Consider the following 22,213-nt stretch of genomic DNA (forward strand, 5'->3'; position numbering starts at 1 on the left):
GGAAAACAGAAGAACAGTGTCTTCACAGACAGTGAGACTGAGATGAACAGAGCACAGACTGAAATTTCAGTGTGATTGGAGAAATGAAACATAAAGGAACAATGTGAAGATTGAGAAAAAGATAGAATACAGAATCCTAAAAGTTTATTTATCCTCAAGAACTTGCTTCCTGTCACATGGCTTAGCTGGTGAATGACAATTTTCTCTGGCTAGAGCAAAGTAGAAGGTGCATGAGGAATATAAATGACTGCTGGAGAAAGTTTAGAATACTGGCTCATGTGTAGTTGAGAAATCACATACATTTTTGGCCAGTGGGGGACAATTATGACAACAAATGTGGCTGAATCTATGCATGTAACTGGTAAAATTAGTGTAACTGAGATGTAGATAGGGTATGGTGGGATAGAAAATGAAGTAGTCAAGAATGACTACTACTGTCAATAACAGGAGAGAATGTGTTGCTAATGTTGTTCAGTCACTTATTCATGTCCATCCCTTTGCCACCCCATGGCCTGTGTCCCATCAGTCTTAGCTTCCCTATCTCCCAGAATTTGCTCAGACTCATGTCCATAGAGTTGGTGATACTATAACCCTTTCAGTATCTGCTACCCATTTCTCCTTTTACCTTTAATCTTTCCCAATATCAGGGCATTCTCTAATGAGACAGCACTTTGCATCAGGTGGCCAAAGGAGGAAAGAACACTGAAAGATAACAATGGTGTTTCCAAGGAAATCTCTCAAAACCATCTAGGATATAGGTGCAGAAAGCACCTTTGGCAAAATTCAGCACCCGTTTATGATAAAAGCTGTAGAAGAAGTGGGAACAGAGAGAATCTTCTTCAACTTAATAAAGGCCATGTATGGATAAAACCACTGTTTTCATGCTTCTCATAGGTAAAAACTTAAACATGCTGCCTAAGTTCATGAAAAAAACAAAGTTGCCAACTCTTACCTCTGTTAATCAACATAATCTTGTGACTTCTAGCTACAGCAATCAGTGAAGAAGAAGAAGAAAATAACTACCAGAAAACTGGAAAAGAAGGGGCAAAACTGTTACTGTTTGCAAACATAGATTACTATGCCAGAGGATCATAAGATGCGACCAGAAAATTAAAAAGACATAGTCAATGACTTTAGGGAAGTTTCTGGATACAAAATAAACACAAAGAAATCTCCTACACATAACAACAGAAAACCAAAAACAAAAATTAAGGAAACAATTTAATTCATCATTGTAACAAGAAAAATGCAATCTCTGTGAATGAACCTGCCTAAGCAGAGAAAAAACTTGTGCACAGAAAAGAGCCAGGTATGGATAAAACAAATGAAAGATGACACAAATGGAACTAGAACAAATAAGTTCACAATTCGTATGGAAATACAAAAAACTTTGAATAGCCAAAGCAATCTTGAGAAAGAAGAATGGAACTGGGTGAATCAACCTGCCTGACTTCAGTCTCTACTACAATGCCACAGTCATCAAGAGAGTGTGGTACTGGCACAAACACAGAAATATAGATCAATGGAACAAAATAGAAAGCCCAGAGATAAATCCACACACCTATGGACACCTTATCTTTGACAAAGGAGGAAATAATATACAATGGAGAAAAGACAACCTCTTTAAGAAGTGGTGCTGGGAAAACTGGTCAACCACTTAGAAAAAAAATGAAACTAGAACACTTTCTAACACCATACGCAAAGATAAACTCAAAACGGATTAAAGAGCTAAATGTAAGACTAGAAACTATAAACCTCCTAGAGGAAAACATAGGCAAATCACTCTCCGTCATAACCACAGCAGGATCCTCTATGACCCACCTCCCAGCATATTGGAAATGAAAGCAAAAATAAACAAATGAGACCTAATTAAAGCTAAAAGCTTTTGCACAACAAAGGAAACTATAAGCAAGGTGAAAGAAAGACTTCAGAATGGGAGAAAATAATAGCAAATGAATCAACAAAGAATTAATCTTAAAAATATACTAGGAACGCCTCCAGCTCAATTTTAGAAACATAAAAGACCCAATCAAAAACTGAGCCAAAGAACTAAACAGACATTTGTCCAAAGAAGACATACAGATGGCTAACAAACACATGAAAAGATGCTCAACCTCCCTCATTATCAGAGAAATGCAAATCAAAACCATGCCAGTCAGAATGGCTGCTATCCAAAAGTCTACAAACAATAAATGCTGGGGAATGGACTTACTGACCTCATAATCATAAGGGTGTGGTCCCCTACATATAGAGGTGTTCAGGGACTCTGGAGCAGACCACTGGGAGTCTTCAAAATGACCAGGGTTGCCTCACTGGCCCTGCCCAGAGCGGGGAGCCATGGTCTCCATGGATATGTATGAGGTTGAAAGGATCATTGACAAGAGGTAAAACAAGAAAAGGAAGACGGAGTATTTGGTTCGGTGGAAAGGCTACGGCAGGGAGGATGCCACATGGGAGCCAGATCAGCACCTACTGAGCTGCGAGGAGTGCATCCAAGACTTCAATCAGCACCATACCGGGAATTAGAAGGAGGGCAACCTCACTAGAGTCAAGCGGACCTCCCCAAACAACGGCCAGAATCAGATCTCCAGATCCACCAACAGCAGCTTCTCCAAGGCCACCCCCAAGGCCCTAGTGGTGGACAAGGAGCTTGAGGCCAAGAGCACACCACTGTTTACCACCAGCCAGAAGTTCCAGAAGAGCTCCACGCAGGGCCAGGCCACTCACAAGAACATGGAACTGTCCTGGTTGGGCAACAGGATTCTCGTGCCCAAGAGCCCCATAAAGAGTGGGACTGTGCTGGACAGCTTTCAGGACGAGAGCACCAAGAATCCAGAGCCCATGGAGCAGGGGCCGGAAGACACAGCGGCCCCAGAGGCGGCAGCCGAGAAGTGGATCAGGGCCGTATTGAGCCCGCGGGGGGGGGGAGCCAGTGATGATGGGGAGCCGGCGTGGATACACCAATTGTTGCCACGGGCGTCGGGCCCCGTGAAGGCCACCATGGCCACAGGGCTGGCCATGAAAGGGAATGGCACATCCCATTTGGGGGATGCGCTGATGGCCAATTGCATGAGCCCCCTGCAGACGTTAAGTCATGGGCGTGAAAGCTGGGAAGAAGAAGTTCATGAAGGACAGGCGAGACCAGCCCTTTAACAAGCAGCTGCGCGTCAGTGTGCGGCAGAGGGAGAGCGCCTACTGGTACCAGGACATCGTGGTTCAGAAGCAGGATGGCTTCACCCACATCCTGCTGTCCACCAAGTAATCCGAGAACAACTCGCTGAACCCAGAGGTGATGAAGGAGCTGCAGAGCGCGCTGAGCATGGCCAACGCCGACGACAGCAACCTGGTGTTGCTCAGCGCCATGGGCAGTGTCTTCTGCTGCGGCCTGGACTTCCTCTACTTCATCAAGCGCCTGCCCGATGACCACAAGAGGGAGAGCGCCACAATGGCTGAGGCCATCAGAAACTTCGTGAACAGCTTCATCCAGTTCAAGAAGCCTATTGTCGTAGCTGTGAATGGCCCAGCCACTGGGCTAGGAGCATCCATCCTGCCTCTCTGTGATGTGGTCTGGGCCAACGAAGGCATGGTTCCAGACACCCTATACCACCTTCGGATAGAGTCCAGACGGCTGTTCCACCGTCATGTTTCCCAAGATTACGGGAGGAGTATCTGCCAACGAAATGCTGTTCAGAGGGTGGAAGCTAACAGCACAGGAGGCATGCGGCAAAGGGCTGGTCTCCCAGGTGTTCTGGCCTGGGACCTTCACCCAGGAAGTCATGGTTCGCATCAAGGAGCTCGCCTCTTGCAACCACATCATGCTGGAGGAATCCAAGGCCCTTGTGCGCTGCAACATGAGGCTGGAGCTGGAGCGGGCCAATGAGCGGGAGTGTGAGGTGCTCAAGAAGCTATGGGACTTTTGAACTCTGTGGGAGAATGTGAGGGTGGGATCTTTCAAAAGAACAGCATGTATACTGTCTATGGTGAAACAGATCACCAGCCCAGGTGGGATGCATGAGACAAGTGCTCGGGCCGGGTGCACTGGGAAGACCCAGAGGAATCGGGTGGAAAGGGAGGTGGGAGGGGGGATCGGGATGGGGAATATGTGTAAATCTATGGCTGATTCATATCAATGTATGACAAAACCCACTGAAATGTTGTGAAGTAATTAGCCTCCAAATAATAATAAAAATAAAAAATAAGTTAAAAAAAAAAAAAAAGAAGAAGAAGAAGATATGGGACTCCGCGCAGGGCATGGACTACATGCTCAAGTACAGGAAGAGCAAGGTCGACGATTTCTGACTGTCCGGCCGCGCAACCTCACCAGGGCGCGCCGTACTGGACCTCACGGCCTGGGCCAGGTTCCTACCGAGCTCCCTCTGGGAAGCAGGACTTGAGACAGACAAGCTATTTTTTGCCAAGGAGTTCTGAGGTAATGTAGCTGTAAAATAAATAACTACAAAACTCCTTTGTTGAAACGTCATTGGTTTATACTTAATACACACGAGTATAAAAGTATAATGGTGAGCTCTGGCCTGCTCCTTGAGGCTCTCATTCTTGTCATCTTCGGCTAGGAATGTGTATATATAAAGATATTTTCTAGGATTAGGTGTCAGAAAAGTCTGAAACAATGTGTGTTTATCTTTTTCTTTTCCTTCTAAGAGAAAAGAAAGGGGTGATAGCAAGCCTCGCCATCCCTGCTGCAAATCGAAATATGGAAAGATCTCAGATGTGCCTTATCTCTAAAAGGTCCAAAGCCTCAGAGATAGAAAATTCTAAATCTAATGGAAGACTTATCTTTTAGGATGAGTACTTCTGGCTAAACACCCTCTGATGGACATAGCCAAAAGTAAAATATGCCTCAGATTCATGCTGAAATATCAATTGATTGTTCCCTGTTGTTCAAAGTCTGATTCTTACCCAGTTAACAGGAAGAAACCACTCTCGCTAACAGAAAGCATCTTTTGCAGTATTAGTGAATCACTGACTAGCTTCAGTATGGTAGCTTAAGTTATAAGTTAATCTTAGCCGGTTTATAGTTAGGTTTTCTGACCCTTTTGAAAAATAAATACATGAGTGCTTCTTGTGGCTAGGTGAGCTCTACTACTTTATATAGAGTTTTGGTTTTCTCTTTGCAGATGTGATTGATGTAATACACCAAAAATGAAAAGCATTTGCATGCTTATAAACTGTGCTTTTTAGGTTCACTTAGAATGTACGTTATTGAACAAGTTAAAATTCTTTTGGCACACTATTCAATTCAGAAACTCCTTTTAAAGAGAACTACCTTATTATTTCGACATTTCATGTTCTCAGTCTCTGCTTTCACATCTACACACCATAACAAGGAGAGGATGCTGTGTGAGAGTGCCTTGTGGACATAGATGTCTGCATTCCTGCCAGTGCTGGGGACGTTTCCAGAAGACTGTCTCCTGGCAGGCTTCTGAGCTTGCAATCATATGGAATGGATGAAGAGTGAAATAAAATCAAAACCTTATTTCAGTACAGTTTTGAAGTTTCTACTTGGAACCGACCACCTCCTGGCCTTGCGGAGAGCTTACAGATGTAAATCTGCCTTTACTTGGACGGGTTGGTGCAGTAGTTTTGCATCCATATGACCTACTTTTTGCGTTCTGTAGTTTGAACTATATATAAACTATACAATCAATCAAGTTTCTATAGAATACACATTCACCTGTGAAAACTAGTTAAATAAATTGAATATTTCTTAACACACACACATACACACACACACACACACACACAAGACCAAATGACTAAAGTGACTGGGAAGCCAAAAGACTCTAGCACAATTCAGAAACAACCGGCTCCTTATGCAGTACGACAAGATGAAGACGTCTTATCAACTGAGGTCGAAAAGAAGTGTCAAGGTGAGTGAACCCACCCAAGCTCACCCTGCCCATTGACAGGGCCCCTAAGACACCTTCCCCTTTCCTTGTCTTGCACATGCCACCTCTTGGTCTCACTCCTTCTACTGAAACCATCAGTCCCAAACAGCAATACACTCTTCCCCAAGTTAATGCCATTCTTTGCTCCTTCTCTTGTTTTCTCCAGGTCGCCAGGGTACCTGTGAGGGCAAATAAGCACATTCAACCAAAGCTGAGCAAGAAGGCTTTTCAAATAGCTCCCACCTCAGAGAATCCTAACAATATCAGAGGTTCAAACCTCTGGAGCCAGTGTTCCAAGGTGAATCAAGAGCTGAATCAGAACCAACTGGAAGAGGCCCAAGAGATCATGGAGACCCCTGCCATTCCTGCTGGACAACCGCGTAGCCAGTGACTTCCGAACATGGCTAGAGACATGAGAATTCTTCCAGGGTCTCACTGCTTCAAAGTGGCCAACAGTACAGTCATTGAGTCTTCTACCAATAGCACCCACTAACATTAATAATGACATTTAAATAAAATCAACCTGGTGTGAAATTATGTGTGTCTCTGAGCTCTCTGAGCTTTCTGTGTGGGGCAGAAAGGGCAGAGAAAGGAAAAGTATGTGCAGAGGGAGGGGCATGGTTCCTGTGCAGTTGGAGATGGGAAGAGAAGGTCCAGTTAGCTTGAAAGCATGGGGCTGTCCTGTGCTCAGACTGAGCCCCAATGATACCCTTCCCATGGGGGAAGAGGAGGAGGATGTGGTGTTTCTGTATGGGAGTGCAAGGCTGGGAATTTAGCTGGGGAGCTGTGTCAAGAACAGTTGGGCAGGAGGGGGTGGGCATGGTATGCAATGCTGTTATCAAAAAAGCACCAAAGTATTTGCCCCTAGACAATCTCTAACTCCTGACACTGAGACAAAAAGGAAAGAAAAAAAGCCTTTAAAAATTTTATTGTATTTCTTCTATTTGTAGAAGCTAGTAAGTTTTATTGTGTAATATCTAATTCGTGACCCAGCTTAAAACATGAAGCTAGATTTTGCACTGCGTTTGTCTAAAGATGTGTTGGTATGTCCTTGTCTCTGCATAATATTGTTTAGGTTAATTTGTAAATGAGCTCTATTTATTTGCTTTAAAGAGGGATAAGTGCTTACAAATCAAATAATTCTAAATGAAACAATAAATTCCAGGTTCAGGTGAACTGAGATATATTCAGTATGAAATACCTGATAAGAATGTTTGTTCAGTCACCTATCTGATATAGACATGACTTAGAGTAATTAACATCAAGTAAAATATTTTTTGTACCTAGGTTTAATATAAGTTAAATATTATATATGTTACCACTTTGTCAACAAGGCAATTACCTTGAGTGAAAAAATTTTCTAAAAATTGGAAAAGAGATATGAGTTTTTATATAAACTGTAACAAATCATTTTTCTCTAGGAATACCCATCTACAATTTTCTCTCCAGATTGACATAAATCAGATTTCTAAGGGATGTGCTAAACTAAGTATGAAAAGTCTATTAAATAATTAGGTCATTTCCAAATATATTAAATGCTTAAAACATTTCCTACTAAACACTGGTTTCCTTTTACAGAACAACTAAAGAGATGTGGGACTACAAGTAAATACTGCTTGATGCCATCCTAAAATGTTACAAAGTGAATAAATAAAACAAAGAAAAAACAAGGGATTTAAACATTATCACTGGTATTTATGCTCACCAGTCTCTCAAATGCTCATATAAATGTTAGCTCTTTATTGCTAAAGGAAAGCAGGAAGTATACTTTCAGTAAATTTAACAAAGGTATCAAGAATATTAAAAAAGAGTTTGGCATGATCAGGATTTTCTAAAATTGGATTAAAACTAGTCAGATAAATAGATTTTATTAGGAAGAACATGGCCAAAACAAAAAACTGGGTAGAGTCCATTTGGACCAAAGGGGGCGGAGCTCACTTCACTAGAACTTGACCGTTGGTATTTATGTGCATTGTGATATATCAGCAAGCTAAAGGATACACCCATCAACATTGACTAAATCTGACCCAACGTTCGAAATGCTTTTAATTGACCCTTATGATAAAACATCTTAAAACATATTCTTTTAAAATTCTTTGGACTGCTAGCTAACTTTGGGATGCTTCAGAGGGCCCCTGAAGACTCTCAAAAGGCTATTATACTATCTGAGTTCATTTGACATGTTAAATGGCATGGGAATGATTGTTGGAAGGGTGCTAAATCTTCTCAGTTTGTACTGTAAGGTTGTTGTTACTTATATAGATAACCTAAAAATTATGGAAAATTCATGAAAATTGATATGTCCTGGTAACATGCTGTCAGTTACAGTTTTAATTATCATGTTCAAGTGCTACAGCTCACAACAATGACCAGGCTACTTTGTCAATTACCCTGTATGGTTTGACTCATACCTTTAGAAAAATACCTCTAGTTCAAGATTTATAAGAAAAAAAAGGAAAAAAAAATCTTATCTAAGATTAACTAAATAAAATGCTCTTTGTTTGCTCTCGGCTAAATTGGTAACAGACTGAAATTTAGTCTGCTCTCTTTGTGAAGCGAAAAAAGTTTTCTTAGAATAAATCTATCAATAACAGATTATACATTTCTTTGTCTTTAAGTGGTTTATATTGGTTTTTAACTTTGTTACTTTAGTAAAATAAATAAGTGTTATTTAAGGTTATTGTACATGTCAAAGCTCATTCTTCTTCTATCCAAAGTAAACCCCCACAGTTAGACTTGTGTTATCCTAATGTCTTAAACCTGACAGTGCCCCTGCATACACTTCTAAATCTTTTCAAGTCTTTTGCACATGGTTTCATATAAAACATAGACAGCTATATTTAATTCATTGTATGGATGATATCCAAATAGCACATCCCAATCAGGCATACCTACAATCAGTGCTGCATGATCTAACAGAGGCGTTACAGTATAGAGGCCTACAAATTGCCCCCAAATAAACCCCCCGGTTACTTATCTAGGGCAAAGTCTATACTCTAAAATGGCGACTCATGTTCCCTTACAATCAAAAAAAAAAAAAAGTTCATGTGGTGACATTAAGTGATTATCAAAATTTGCTAGGAGATATTAACTGGATTAGGCCTTAGGTAAAATTCATTAGTGCTGAATTAAAGCCCTTGTTTAATGTCTTACAAGGTACCTCTGACCCAGCTTCCGAAAAGAGCCTGATCCCTGAAGCTGGAAAAGCCCTTGATAAACTAACAGCTTCTGTGTCTATAGTCATGTAAATATGATTGATACAAGTAAAGTCTGGCAGCTTTTGTGCTTGCCTACTCCTACAGCTCCGACTGGTGTATTAATGCAATCAGGACCCCTAGAACGGATACATCTTCCAGCTATAGACAAAAAGACAGTGGCTGATAACCCAGCTTTAATAGCAACACTAATTGTAAAATGCAGAAAAAGGAGGATACATTCGTTTGGTAACAATCCTCCTGAGATTATAATTTCATACAATAAAATAACAATTAAATGCTTTGCTGCAGTTTAACGAAGACTGGCAAATTGCCTTAAGACATTATGTAGGGCAAGTTTCCTTGCCCACATCATTTGCCCTCTCACTCTTCATTTAATTTCATGGCTGATGACCCAGTCTTTTTCCAAAAGAAAAAAAAAAAAAAAGATGTCAAGCCTCTCCTATACCAAAGGCTGTCAATAATTTTACAGATGAGTCTTCCAATGGAAAAGCTTCCATAGTTACAGAAACTCAAACTTTAAGTGTTATATGCCCAAGAAACCTCAGCCCCAAAGCCTCAACTGACTGCCGTCGTAGTGGCCTTTGTTATGTTCCCCAAAGAAGAGTTTATCATCTACTCTGACTCACAGTATGTTATCAGACTATTTTCTCATATTGAGACAGCTGTGCTGCCTAAAAATAAAACCACCATCTTTCACTTACTGTCTAAGTTGTGACAACCAGTATAGATTCCAAATAAAACCTTTGATATTGGGCATATTTGAGCTCAATTGAGTCTACAGGGGCCCTTAAGTCGTGTAAAGGATTTAGCTGATGCTCTTACTAAATCGATTGCAAATGACACTGTTACCGATGATCGAGCCTCACACGCCCTTCATCATCAAAACGCAACTGCTTTCAAATATCAGTTTCACATTCCCCGAGAGTCAGCTCGAGAAATTGTTCACTCCTGTACACACTGCCCTACTTTTCTACCTACCTTAGCATTCAGAGTAAATTCTCCAGGACTATTGCCAAATATGCTCTGGCAGGTAGAGCATGTAGCCAATGTTCCATTCTTTGATCGCCTTTGGAGGTGATCCTTTGTTCATGTAACCATGGACACTTTCACTCATGTGACTGTAACTACGGCCAGGACGGGTGAAGTCTTTCAAGATATAACTATACAAGTAGATTTCCCCTCACCAGGTGTTAGAGCATGCCGTCTTTGTACTACATAATCTTAATGCTGATTTGTTGGGTCACACTGCCATGTTTTGGCATTGGACCCCAGAACAAAAGGTCATGAAACCTTTAGTCAGGTGGAAGGATCTCCTTTCAGGACAATGGAAGGGGCCTGACCCACTGATAACTAGCCGCCGATGGTATGCTTGTATCATTCCTCAAGATGCAGAGCCAACCATTTCAATTTCTGACAGGCTGATCCGGCGTGTCTCAATTCCCCGAGGACCCGATGCCTCTGCTTTCTCGGCCAAAAAGGAAAAAGGGGGCCTCCCCCTCCTCCAGCATGGAAACTCCAAAAAATCAAGCACAGACAGCACCAGAAGCTCCAGATGAATATCCACATGAACCTCCCACTATGCAGATATCACGGCTGTCCTTGAGAGACCACACACAATCTATCCCTGTGTCCCATAGAAAATGCCCAACACGAGCCACCCGACAGGCTGCTCTCCCGACCTGGGGACAAATCATGGACGTCTGTCACCCAGCTCAAGACATAGCTGTGTCGACAAGACATGCTCCTACTCCTGAAAAGGTTTTCATAGCTATCCTTGCTCTGCTTGCTTCTCAGGTAAATGCCTCTTCAGCCACACCTGGGGTATATTAGGCCAACTTCACTAACCCCCTTCCATTCCAGGTCGTTACTTGCACCAATAGGCCATGCAGATCCACACAACTTGACCCCATCCTTTGGGCGGATGGTACACTTCATATTTTTAGGATAAGTATCCTATCAACCTCAATTACACTTTCTGGGGACTCACTGATGGTCTCCCTTTATGTTTTCATTTCCCATATAATAGAAGTCTAATCATGCCCCTAAAGGAAGGTACATCCTTTAGGAGCTTCTAAAAAGGGAATTATCACTGAGTCGCCACTAAAACTTACCAAACAAAATTCAAAACGACTAGTTTGGGCCCTTCAAGCTCGACTGCCTGGAACTCTTGATCCATACTATTCAACTTTTGTCCAAGCTCCAAAGAGATACCCCAAATGTAATGAGACTGTCCCGTCAGATGATATATGGAAAACCATTGATGAACAATTAGGCTATCCTATATGGAAATCATGTACTTATGATTCTCACTTCAGTTATACAATTCCAGGAAACATTAATTATCTTATACAAGATGGGAGGAACCCAAACCCAGGGTATCACCCTAAAGAATCTAATAACAGCACAACAAAATACGCTAATTGGTCAGACAAGACTGTTCCCTGGCCACTGCCTGCCAACAGATGGCATCACAATCAGTTTGTCCCTGCCATGTTATCTTTTCCTTTAAACAACCAGACACATTGGCAGCCTGAACTATGGAAAGCACTTGCCGCCACCTCCGAGATCACAGTAATTAGACCTAAAATTGCTAGTACCTTTTCTGCATTAGCTTGTTTGCCCTCTCCCTGTTTTCCTTTTCACTAATAAGTCTAATGACACACAGATATTTGCTGATTATACTGGAGATCCAACCATAGTTACTTGTAAAGAATGTATGCTATCCTCTTGCCTCAGACCCCGATTTAAGGTTGGCTTGTTTGTGGTTTTGCAACACCCTCCATATCTTATGGTTGCTGGTAATGTTACTACTCCTTGGTGTGACAATTCTGGTTTAGCTGTGCTTCAACAATGACAAGATCTTATGAGGGCTAAGCGTTTAGTAGATGTACTTATCTTGGCAACCTCTGCCTTGATAGCCGCAATTGCCTCCATTACAGTGGCAGCAGTAGCTCTAACCCAACAAGTGCATACAGCTCAATTTGTTAATAACATCTCCAGAAATGTGTCCCTGACTTTAGTATCTCAAGAAATCATAGATAGTAAACTAGAGATGGAAGTAAATACTTTGGAAGAAGCTGTAATGCACATAGGAGCTGAATTGCAAGCATTAATAGTAAAATTAGCTCTGTCTTGCCACGCTGATTGTCAATGGATCTGTATCACTCCCTAGCAAGTTAATGAAACAGACTATAACTGGGAATGGATTAAAAGTCATATCACAGGAATTTGGAATAGCTCCAGCATAAGCTTAGATTTAGAAAACGTATGTAGACAAATGCAAGCCCTAGAGCATTCCAGACTAGACTTCAACGCTGCCGGAACAGCAACTAATCATTTCAATATCCTCTCAAGCTTGGTGATAGGCAAAACTTTGTCTCCGGCCTAATAAGCTGTGTTGATATGGATGCCGTGGCCTTACTAGTAATACTTTTTCTTCCTTGCCTTGTTCAAAGTCTACTGCACTGCATTCAAAGTGTTGCGACTGAACTTCATCTTGCTGTCCTAGGAAATAAACGGGGAGATGTCGGGAGCCAGCAAGAGAAACACGGCCCGTGACACGGTCTGGGTTCAATGAGCTGGCACGCAAAGTTGTGGGGACCTCCAGGACCACTCCACACGCAAATCATCCCGACCTCTGGGGGTTTCTCGGGATTGCCCCACAACCCATGCCCAGGCCTTCGGCCTTTCATCTTCTGATGCTTGGCGTTCTTTGAGGATCCCAAAACATGAGTCTGACTCTTACCTAAAATCCCTCTTTGAAACCTTTGCATGGCAGCAACACAGTCCATGGGGGCCCACGGGTTCTAATAAACAGGTCTATCTACCCCATAAGCAAAAGTCAATAGAGTCCATTACGAGATTGGGAAGATGGCTTAGGGTGTGATCAGGAGGGAATTCATGAGAACTTTGACCTTTAGCATTACATACCAGAGCTAAGTCAGCCTGGGGATCAGCTTTGCAAGATAATGTTTGTAGATGGCTTTTCACAGTTGACTAGCTGCTGCCCTTGAATTGTTGAAAAGCTATGTGTAGGTATGGACTGATCTGGAAAGTTATTTCTGATGTCACCCAGGATTATGCACCTGGTACAATCTTATCATTGCCCCTACCTTAAAGGTCTTTAAAGGATTATTGATTTTAGGGTACATAAACACTGGTGTAAAAGAATAAAATAGTCTTGATTCTGCACTCAACCAAGACTCGACTCGGTTTTCTATACTTTGCAGACACTGCTTATCCTAAAGGAACACCTGGACTTCACCAGGCCTGCGTCCCCGAAGCTGATAAGAAAGGAAATACAGAAAACAAAGCATAGATATGCAATGGTAAAGAGGAAGATGAACATTTATATATATATTAAAGATTCACCCTAAGGGGAAAATAAGTGTAGGAAAGGCAAAGAAAAGAATCGATATAGAAAAAATGCACTAGTTTTAATAAATAAGTAAATAAATGTATAATAAGCGGGGGAAATGGAAGAAGACAATAAAAAGTAGAAAATAAAACTCTACAGAGCAGCAAAAGACCAACTTAGAGACAAAGTTCTAAAACAAGAATAAAGTGAAATAAACGTCATTAAATTGGCACAGTGAACAAAGGAACCCGAGTGTTTATCTACAAGTATAAAACTAACTAAAGCACTAACCGGAATACAAAACTAGTCCTAGGTTCTAGGTGGGCAGTAAGGCAGTTAAAATAAATCTAACAAATATGTTGAGAGGAAAAAAATGAACAGATATACAGTCTTAAACAGTGGGAGATAAAATCATTTATACAGGTAAAGTTTAACTACAAAGGGGCGGGAAATACAGTACGAAAAACAAACAAAGGAGTAAATGTAGATAACAAAATTAGGAGGATTAAAAATTGTCAAGTTAAACTTAGAAGAAGACTGAGGAAAATAAAAGAAAAAAAGTTCTACAGAACTGCAAAAGCTGAACGTACAAGAAACGTTTTATAGCAGGAGTGAAGAAGATGTCACACACACACACAGGAAAAAAGCTCCAAAGCTTCATTTGATTCCGTAGTGAAATTAACAATGACAGCTACTGCAGTTGTGGTGAGGGCGGGAAGAAAGAAAACAAATAAATCCCAAAGAATCTACAGAGCAAATCAAAAGAGAGGAAGAACATACGTTTATCTGGAGTCACTGCTGTCAGAGTCCTTTCCTTCACTTGTATTCACAGGCCACCTCACCTCCCTCGGCTACCCGTCATCGGTGTGCTGATCTCTGGACCTGGTGTGGGGGCAACTTACATTCTAATCTGGTCCCACTCCTATGTGTTCTTGCCTGCAAAGTCCACAGCCATCAGAACTAGTGCGTTTTCTTTCGTTGTGGTTGTTGTTGGTTGATTGGTTGGTTTGCAGGAGGGATCTCTCAATGACTTGTTTATCTATTGCTTAGACACAGAGTCGTCCTAGGTGATCGTGTGGGTTTAATCTGCAGTTTGTACACCTGGTAGGGAGGTTCTGGGCCTTCTTCCTTAGCTACACTGCTGCTGAGTTTCATGGGGGTTTCACGTCCATTTCTGCATGTGGTTTGTCCACTGGGATTTGCTCCTGATGTTGCCTTGGAGTTCTTGGGTTTGCCCCTTTGAGGGCCAGGGGTGGAGGTGGTGCAGCAGATTGGGTCACAGAGGTTCTGGCAAGCGCCATGCGCTCAGGGGCTTGGCAATAAGGACAGCGGCTAATATAGCGCCCTAGAAGGGCATGGCAATCCGTATTGGCCAATACGCTCCAGGATTCTTACATGGAGAGTCCCCTCCTGACAGAGAATCCTGCCACAGTCTCCAGGGTAGAAAGGAATCTGACAATCCTGAAGCGAAACTGAGAGCAAAGACGGACGAGTACTTGGACCGTGGCAGCTCTGCCCGAGTGAGAGTTGAGCATGAAGGTGACACAGTTGCTTGGCTTGCAGGAACCTTGGCAGTGCCAAGTGTACAGAGACTTGGACTGCCTCTACTGCAGGAATAAGGCCCTGTCCGAATTTTTCTTTGAGCCTATTGTAGCTGGCAATCTGAAGGCCTCTTTGGCTAGTCTTTCTCTGTAGACCCATACATTCAGGCCGTTCGAGGGCTTTCCTGTCTGGGGCCCTTCCCTGTTATTCAGCGTGTCAGGCACATAGCGGGACCCCCCAGGCTGGGGTCCTACTCTGTCGTTTGGAGGATCAGGTACTTAAAGGCGCTCCCTGGGTGGAGTTTTACTCTGTAGTTCAGTGATTCAAGTGCTTCATGGGACCAACCTCTCTTTTATTCAGCTGTGATGCAGGCGTGTGGGGAAACAGAGGCTGTCCCGATGGCTCCACCCCCTACACATGACTCAGCAGTGTCACCTTCCTCCCGTGGCCGCCTGACTTACCTGCACAGGCTTTTCCCGCACGATTTCCTCATTTGAGCATCCCACCAATTTGTCTCTAACCAGTAGGCAGCAGACCATGGCCAGGGATTTCTCCACAATCTCTAGGAACCATCTGCTTCCTGCTGCACCTTCTACAGGACCTGTGTCCCTCTCTGGGGTGTGAATGACTGTGGAAAGGACTGTCTCATTCTCATCCCATCTAGGCTGCCACAGATGTGCTGTTTCACTCTCAGTCTTAAGTGTTTCTCCTCTGATGCAGACAGTTGCTCCCATGTGGAGATTGGACACCTACTTCAGGTCTCCCACCCCCTGAGGGCAGGCCCAATCCTACTAACACGCATGTCTCCTCCCCCCACCCCCTAGTTATTGCATCCTCCTGATTGTTTGTGGTTCCATCTACTATTTTCCTCTGTTCAGGCAGTCCTGTCTGCTCTCAGCTGAGGTTCTGCAAGCACTTGTATCTGAAGGTGTATTTCTGATGGATCCGTGGAGAGAGATGTACTCCCTGTACCCCTCCCCCTCCACCATCTTGTGCTTCTCAACTTTTTGACTGGTAGAAATAAGACTGCTCTGAACATTGAGGCTTGTCCTAGGTGACTAAGCAGCCAGTGCACACCAGGAAGACAGCACCTCGTGGAAACCACAGGGAATCCCACTATGTCAACAAAGACTGCCCCCCAGGGGTACATCTAAGGCTGGCTGACCCTGCTAGCCCATTAGGAACAAAGGGACTGTGCTGAAGCACACAACGCTTTCCCCTATCCTCCAGCACCAACAACCTCAATGAGAGACCTTGGGAACTAGATGGGTAGGCATGATTACACAGGGTTTCCTCCAAGAGGCTGGAAGCTTGTGGCAGCTATTCATGGAAATGAATTCCACCATGGTCTCAACTGTGAGGAGACACCCAAAGGAGCTTCTGCCAGGAAAACAGGATGAGAAGAAATTTGTGAGAGCACATGTTGAGAAGCCGTGTGCACATGAGGCTCACACACCACTGGGCAAGCTGCACCCCTTCCTTCCTGGGAATACTAGTCAGTCGCAGGTGGTCATTTCCTTCTTGGGGTCATCCAGCACAACCCAAAGCGTGCATTTGTCTGCCTCATCCACATCACCATGTTAAAACTGAAGCCTGGGTATTACATCTGGGGAGGTGTCAATTAGTCCTCGAATTGAAACAAGACAGTGCCAAGTAGCGCCAGAGCAATTGTATGTATTCAGCGCATTCTCACAGTTGAGGACGGGGCTTTTAGACTGGAGACTAGAAAACTGAGGAGAGCTAGATGAAGACTGAGAAAAGGAGGTGGGATCGAAAAGGTTTCTCATAAGTGGCCCAGAATTGAATGGCCTTCAAGGTGCATTTCCTGCTACCAGTTGTAGGACGAAAGGGAAATTATTCTCAGTTCCACAGCCTAATTATCATGGATGGATTTGAGGCAAGAAAACGAAAAGTAGTTAATAATGTAACGTGAGACAGACTCGAAGGAAAGGCTGAAACCCGGCTGTGGGGCAAGGTTTGGAGGAGACACACTCTCCCTGTCATGTGGCCCATCTGTGTTGGTGTAGAGAGATGAGGATGGCAGATGAGTTCAGCGGGCTCTTTGGGATGATGAAAAATGCCTCATTTCTGCCAGCAAATCAACAGAGCTGCTCTGCATCCAACATCAGAGGTTTCAGGATGAGGCTTTGTGATGCTATGGCTGGGGGAAGGCTGCCATTGGCTGGGGAACGGACTTACTGATGTCATAATCATAAGGGCGTGGTCCCCTACATATAGGGGTGTTCAGGGGCTCTGGAGCAGGCCACTGGGAGTCTTCAAAATGACCAGGGTTGCCTCACTGGCCCAGCCCAGATGGGGCAGCCATGGCCTCCGAGGAGCTGTATGAGGTTGAAAGGATCATTGACAAGAGGCAAAACAAGAAAGGGAAGACGGAGTATGTGGTTCAGTGGAAAGGCTATGGCAGGGAGGATGCCACATGGGAGCCAGAGCAGCACCTGGTGAACTGTGAGGAGTGCATCCACGACTTTAACTGGCAGCACACCGGGAAGCAGAAGGAGGGCACCCTCACTATAGCCAAGTGGACCTCCCCAAACAATGGCCAGAATCAGATCTCCAGATCCACCAACAGCAGCTTCTCCAAGGCCGCCCCCAAGGCCCTAGTGGTGGGCAAGGAGCACGAGGCCAAGAGCAGCCCGCTGTTTACTGCCAGCCAGAAGTTCCAGGAGAGCTCTGCACGGGGCCTGGCCACCTACAAGAACATGGACCTGGCCCGGTTGGGCAACAGGATTCTCGTGCCCAAGAGCCCCATAAAGAGTGGGACTGTGCTGGACAGCTTTCAGGACGAGAGCCCCGAGAATCCGGACCCCATGGTGCAGGGGCCAGAAGACACAGTGGGCCCAGAGGCAGCGGCCGAGAAGTGGATCGGGGCCCTACTGAGCCTGGGGGCAGAGCAGGTGATGATGGGGAGCCGGCCCTGGATACACCCATTGTTGCCACAGGCGTCGGGCCCCGTGAAGGCCGCCATGGCCACAGGGCTGGCCATGAAAGGGAATGGCACGTCCGATTTGGTGGACGCACTGCCAGTCAACTGCACGAGGCCCCTGCTGACGTCAGTCATGGGCATGAAAGCTGGGAAGAAGTTCATGAAGGACAGGCGAGACCAGCCCTTTAACAAGCAGCTGCGCTTCAGTGTGCGGCAGAGGGAGAGCGCCTACAGGTACCGGGACATTGTGGTCCAGAAGCAGGACGGCTTCACCCACATCCTGCTATCCACCAAGTCATCCGAGAACAACTCGCTGAACCCGGAGGTGATGAAGGAGCTGCAGAGCGCGCTGAGCATGGCCAACGCCGACGACAGCAAGCTGGTGTTGCTCAGCGCCGTGGGCAGTGTCTTCTGCTGCGGCCTGGACTTCCTCTACTTCATCCAGCGCCTGCCAGATGACCGCAAGAGGGAGAGCGCCACAATGGCCGAGGCCATCAGAAACTTCGTGAACAGCTTCATCCAGTTCAAGAAGCCTATTGTCGTAGCTGTGAATGGCCCAGCCATTGGGCTAGGAGCATCCATCCTGCCTCTCTGTGATGTGGTCTGGGCCAACGAAAAGGCATGGTTCCAGACGCCCTATACCACCTTCGGACAGAGTCCAGACGGCTGTTCCACCGTCATGTTCCCCAAGATTATGGGAGGAGCATCTACCAACGAAATGCTGTTCAGAGGGCGGAAGCTAACAGCACAGGAGGCGTGCAGCAAAGGGCTGGTCTCCCAGGTGTTCTGGCTGGGGACCTTCACCCAGGAAGTCATGGTTCGCATCAAGGAGCTCACCTCTTGCAACCGCGTCGTGCTGGAGGAATCCAAGGCCCTTGTGCACTGCAACATGAGGCTGAAGCTAGAGCGGGCCAATGAGCGGGAGTGTGAGGTGCTCAAGAAGATATGGGGCTCCGCGCAGGGCATCGACTCCATGCTCAAGTACCTGAAGAGCAAGATGGACGATTTCTGACTGTCCAGCCGCCCGACCTCACCAGGATGCATGATGCAGGACCTCACGGCCTGGGCCAGGCTCCTACCGAGCTCCCTCTGGGAAGCAGGACTTGAGACAGACAAGCTATTTTTTGCCAAGGAGTTCTGAGGTAATGTAGCTGTAAAATAAATAACTACAAAACTCCTTTGTTGAAACGTCATTGGTTTATACTTAATACACATGAGTATAAAAGTATAATGGTGAGCTCTGGCCTGCTCCTTGAGGCTCTCATTCTTGTCATCTTCGGCTAGGAATGTGTATATATAAAGATATTTTCTAGGATTAGGTGTCAGAAAAGTCTGAAACAATGTGTGTTTATCTTTTTCTTTTCCTTCTGAAAGAAAAGAAAGGGGTGATAGCAAGCCTCGCCATCCCTGCTGCAAATCGAAATATGGAAAGATCTCAGATGTGCCTTATCTCTAAAAGGTCCAAAGCCTCAGAGATAGAAAATTCTAAATCTAATGGAAGACTTATCTTTTAGGATGAGTACTTCTGGCTAAACACCCACTGATGGACATACCCCAAAATAAGATATGCCTCAGATTCATGCTGAAATATCAATTGATTGTTCCCTGTTGTTCAAAGTCTGATTCTTGCCCAGTTAACAGGAAGAAACCACTCTGGCTAACAGAAAGCATCTTTTGCAGTATTAGTGAATCACTGACTAGCTTCAGTATGGTAGCTTAAGTTATAAGTTAATCTTAGCAGGTTTATAATTAGGTTTTCTGACCTTTTTGAAAAATAAATACATGAGTGCTTCTTGTGGCTAGGTGAGCTCTACTACTTTATATAGAGTTTTGGTTTTCTCCTTGCAGATGTGATTGATGTATTACACCAAAAATGAAAAGCATTTGCATGCTTATAAACTGTGCTTTTTAGGTTCACTTAGAATGTACTTTATTGGACAAGTTAAAATTATTTTGGCACACTATTCAATGCAGAAACTCCTTTTAAGGAGAACTTTCTGATATAGACATGTCTTAGAGTAATTAACATCAAGTAAAATATTTTTTGTACCTAGGTTTAATATAATTTAAATATTATATCTGTTACCACTTTGTCAAAAGGCGATTATCTGGAGTGAGAAACTTTTCTAAAAAATGGAAAAGAGATATGAGTTGTTATATAAACTCTAACAAATCATTTTTCTTTAGGAATACCCGTCTACAATTGCCTCTCCAGATTGACATAACTTAAGTTTCTAAGGATGTGCTAAACTAAGTATTAAGTCTATTAAATAATTAGGTCATTTCCAAATATATTAAATGTTTAAAACATTTCCTACTAAACACTGATTTCCTTTTACAGAATAACTAAAGAGATGTGGGACTACAAGTTAATAGTGCTTGATGCCATCCTAAAATGTTACAAAATAAATTAAAAAAAAAAAAAAAAAAAGAAAAACCAAGTGTTTTAAACATTATCAGTGGTATTTATGCTCACCAGTCTATAAAATGCTCATATAAATGTTAGCTCTTAGTTGTGAATGGAAAGCAGGAAGTATACTTTCAGTAAATTACCAAAGTTATTAGAAATATTAAAAAAGAGTTTGGCATGATCAGGATTTTCTAAAATTGCATTAAAATTACTTAGATAAATAGATTTTTTTAGGAAGGACATGGCCAAAACAAAAAACTGGGTAGAGTCCATTTGGTCCAAAGGGGGAGGAGCTCACTTTCACTACAACTTGAGCCTTGGCATTTATGTGCATTGTGACATATCAACAAGCTGAAGGATACAGCCATCAACATTGACTAAATCTGACCCAATGTTTGAAAGGCTTTTAATTGATCCTTATGCTAAAACATCTTTAAACACATTCTTTTAAAATTCTTTAGACGTCTAGCTAAGCTTGGGATGCTTCAGAGGGCCCCTGAGGTCTCCCAAAGGGCTATTATACTATCTGAGTTCATTTGACATGTTAAATGGCATGGCAATCATTGTTGGAATGGTGCTAAATCTTCTCAGGTTGTACTGTACAGTTGTTGTTACTTATGTAGATATCCTAAAAATTATGGAAAATTCATGAAAATTGATATGTCCTGGTAACATGTTTTCAGTTATAGTTTTAATTATCATGTTCAAGTGTTACAGGTCACAACAATGACCAGGCTACTTTGTCAATTGTCCTGTGTGGTTTGACTCATAGCTTTAGAAAAATACCTCTAGTTCAAGATTTATAAGAAAAAAAAAAAAAAATCTCTAAGATTAACTAAAAAAAAAAAAAAATGTTCTATGTTTGCTGTCTGCTAAATTGGTAACAGACTGAAATTTAGTCTACTCTCTCTGTGAAGCGAACAAAGTTTTCTTAGAATAAATCTATCAACAACAGATTATGCATTTCTTTGCCTTTAAGTGGTTTATATTTGTTTTAACTTTGTTATTTTAGTAAAATAAATAAGTGCTATTTAAAATTATGTACATGTAAAAGCTCATCCTGCTTCTATCCAAAATAACTCCTCACTGTTAGACTTGTGTTATCCTAATGTCTAATACCTGACAATGCCCCTGCATACACTTCTAAATCTTTTCAAGTCTTTTGTACATGGTTTCATATAAAAGATAGACAGATATATTTAATTCATTATATGGATGATATCCTAATAGCACATCCTGATCAGGACTGCTTACAATCAGTGTTGCATGATCTAACAGAGGCTTTACAATATGGTAGCCTTCAAATTGCCCCCAAATAAACCCACCAGTTACTTATTTAGGGCAAGTTCTGTACTCTAAAATGGTGACTCATGTTCCCTTACAGTTAAAAAAATAGTTCATTTGGTGATATTAACTGATTATCAAAATTTGCTGGGAGATATTAACTGGATTAGGCCTTAGGTAAAATTCATTACTGCTGAATTAAAGCCCTTGTTTAATGTCTTACACGGTAACTCTGACCCAGCTTTCAAAAGGAGCCTGACCCCTGAAGCTCGACAAGCCCTTGATAAAGAAACAGCTTCCGTATCTATAGTCATGTAAATAGGATTGATACAAGTAAAGTGTGGCAGCTTTTGTGCTTGCCTACTCCTACAGCTCCGACTGGTGTATTAATGAAATCAGGACCCCTAGAATGGATACATCTTCCAGCTACAGACACAAAGATAGTGGCTGACGACACTGCTTTAATAGCAGCTCTAATTTTAAAACACAAAAAAAGGAGGATAAATTTGTTTGGTAACAATCGTCCCTAGATTATAATGTCATACAATAAAA

At 43.1% G+C, this 22,213-nt stretch overlaps 1 protein-coding gene across 2 annotated transcripts; it reads left to right on the plus strand.

The window, feature by feature from the left end:
• The first annotated feature begins 17,347 nt into the window (after positions 1-17,347).
• On the plus strand, positions 17,348-18,979 carry LOC133053590 (chromodomain Y-like protein). 2 transcript variants are annotated; one of them, XM_061138146.1, is made up of 2 exons: positions 17,348-18,052; positions 18,122-18,979. In XM_061138146.1, the coding sequence occupies exons 1-2, from the start codon at positions 17,348-17,350 to the stop codon at positions 18,977-18,979; spliced, it is 1,563 nt and encodes a 520-aa protein (XP_060994129.1). The 2 variants fall into 2 exon arrangements, with proteins under 2 accessions (XP_060994129.1, XP_060994128.1); XM_061138145.1 differs by having other exon boundaries at positions 17,348-18,979.
• The last annotated feature ends 3,234 nt before the right edge of the window (positions 18,980-22,213 follow it).

The sequence above is a fragment of the Dama dama genome, chromosome Y (genome assembly GCF_033118175.1).
Source record: "Dama dama isolate Ldn47 chromosome Y, ASM3311817v1, whole genome shotgun sequence".
Taxonomy (NCBI): Eukaryota; Metazoa; Chordata; class Mammalia; order Artiodactyla; family Cervidae; genus Dama; species Dama dama.

Bases quoted from the DNA above. Each gene is read 5' to 3' on its own strand.
- LOC133053590 (XM_061138145.1), top strand. From the start codon at position 17,348: ATGGCCTCCGAGGAGCTGTATGAGGTTGAAAGGATCATTGACAAGAGG.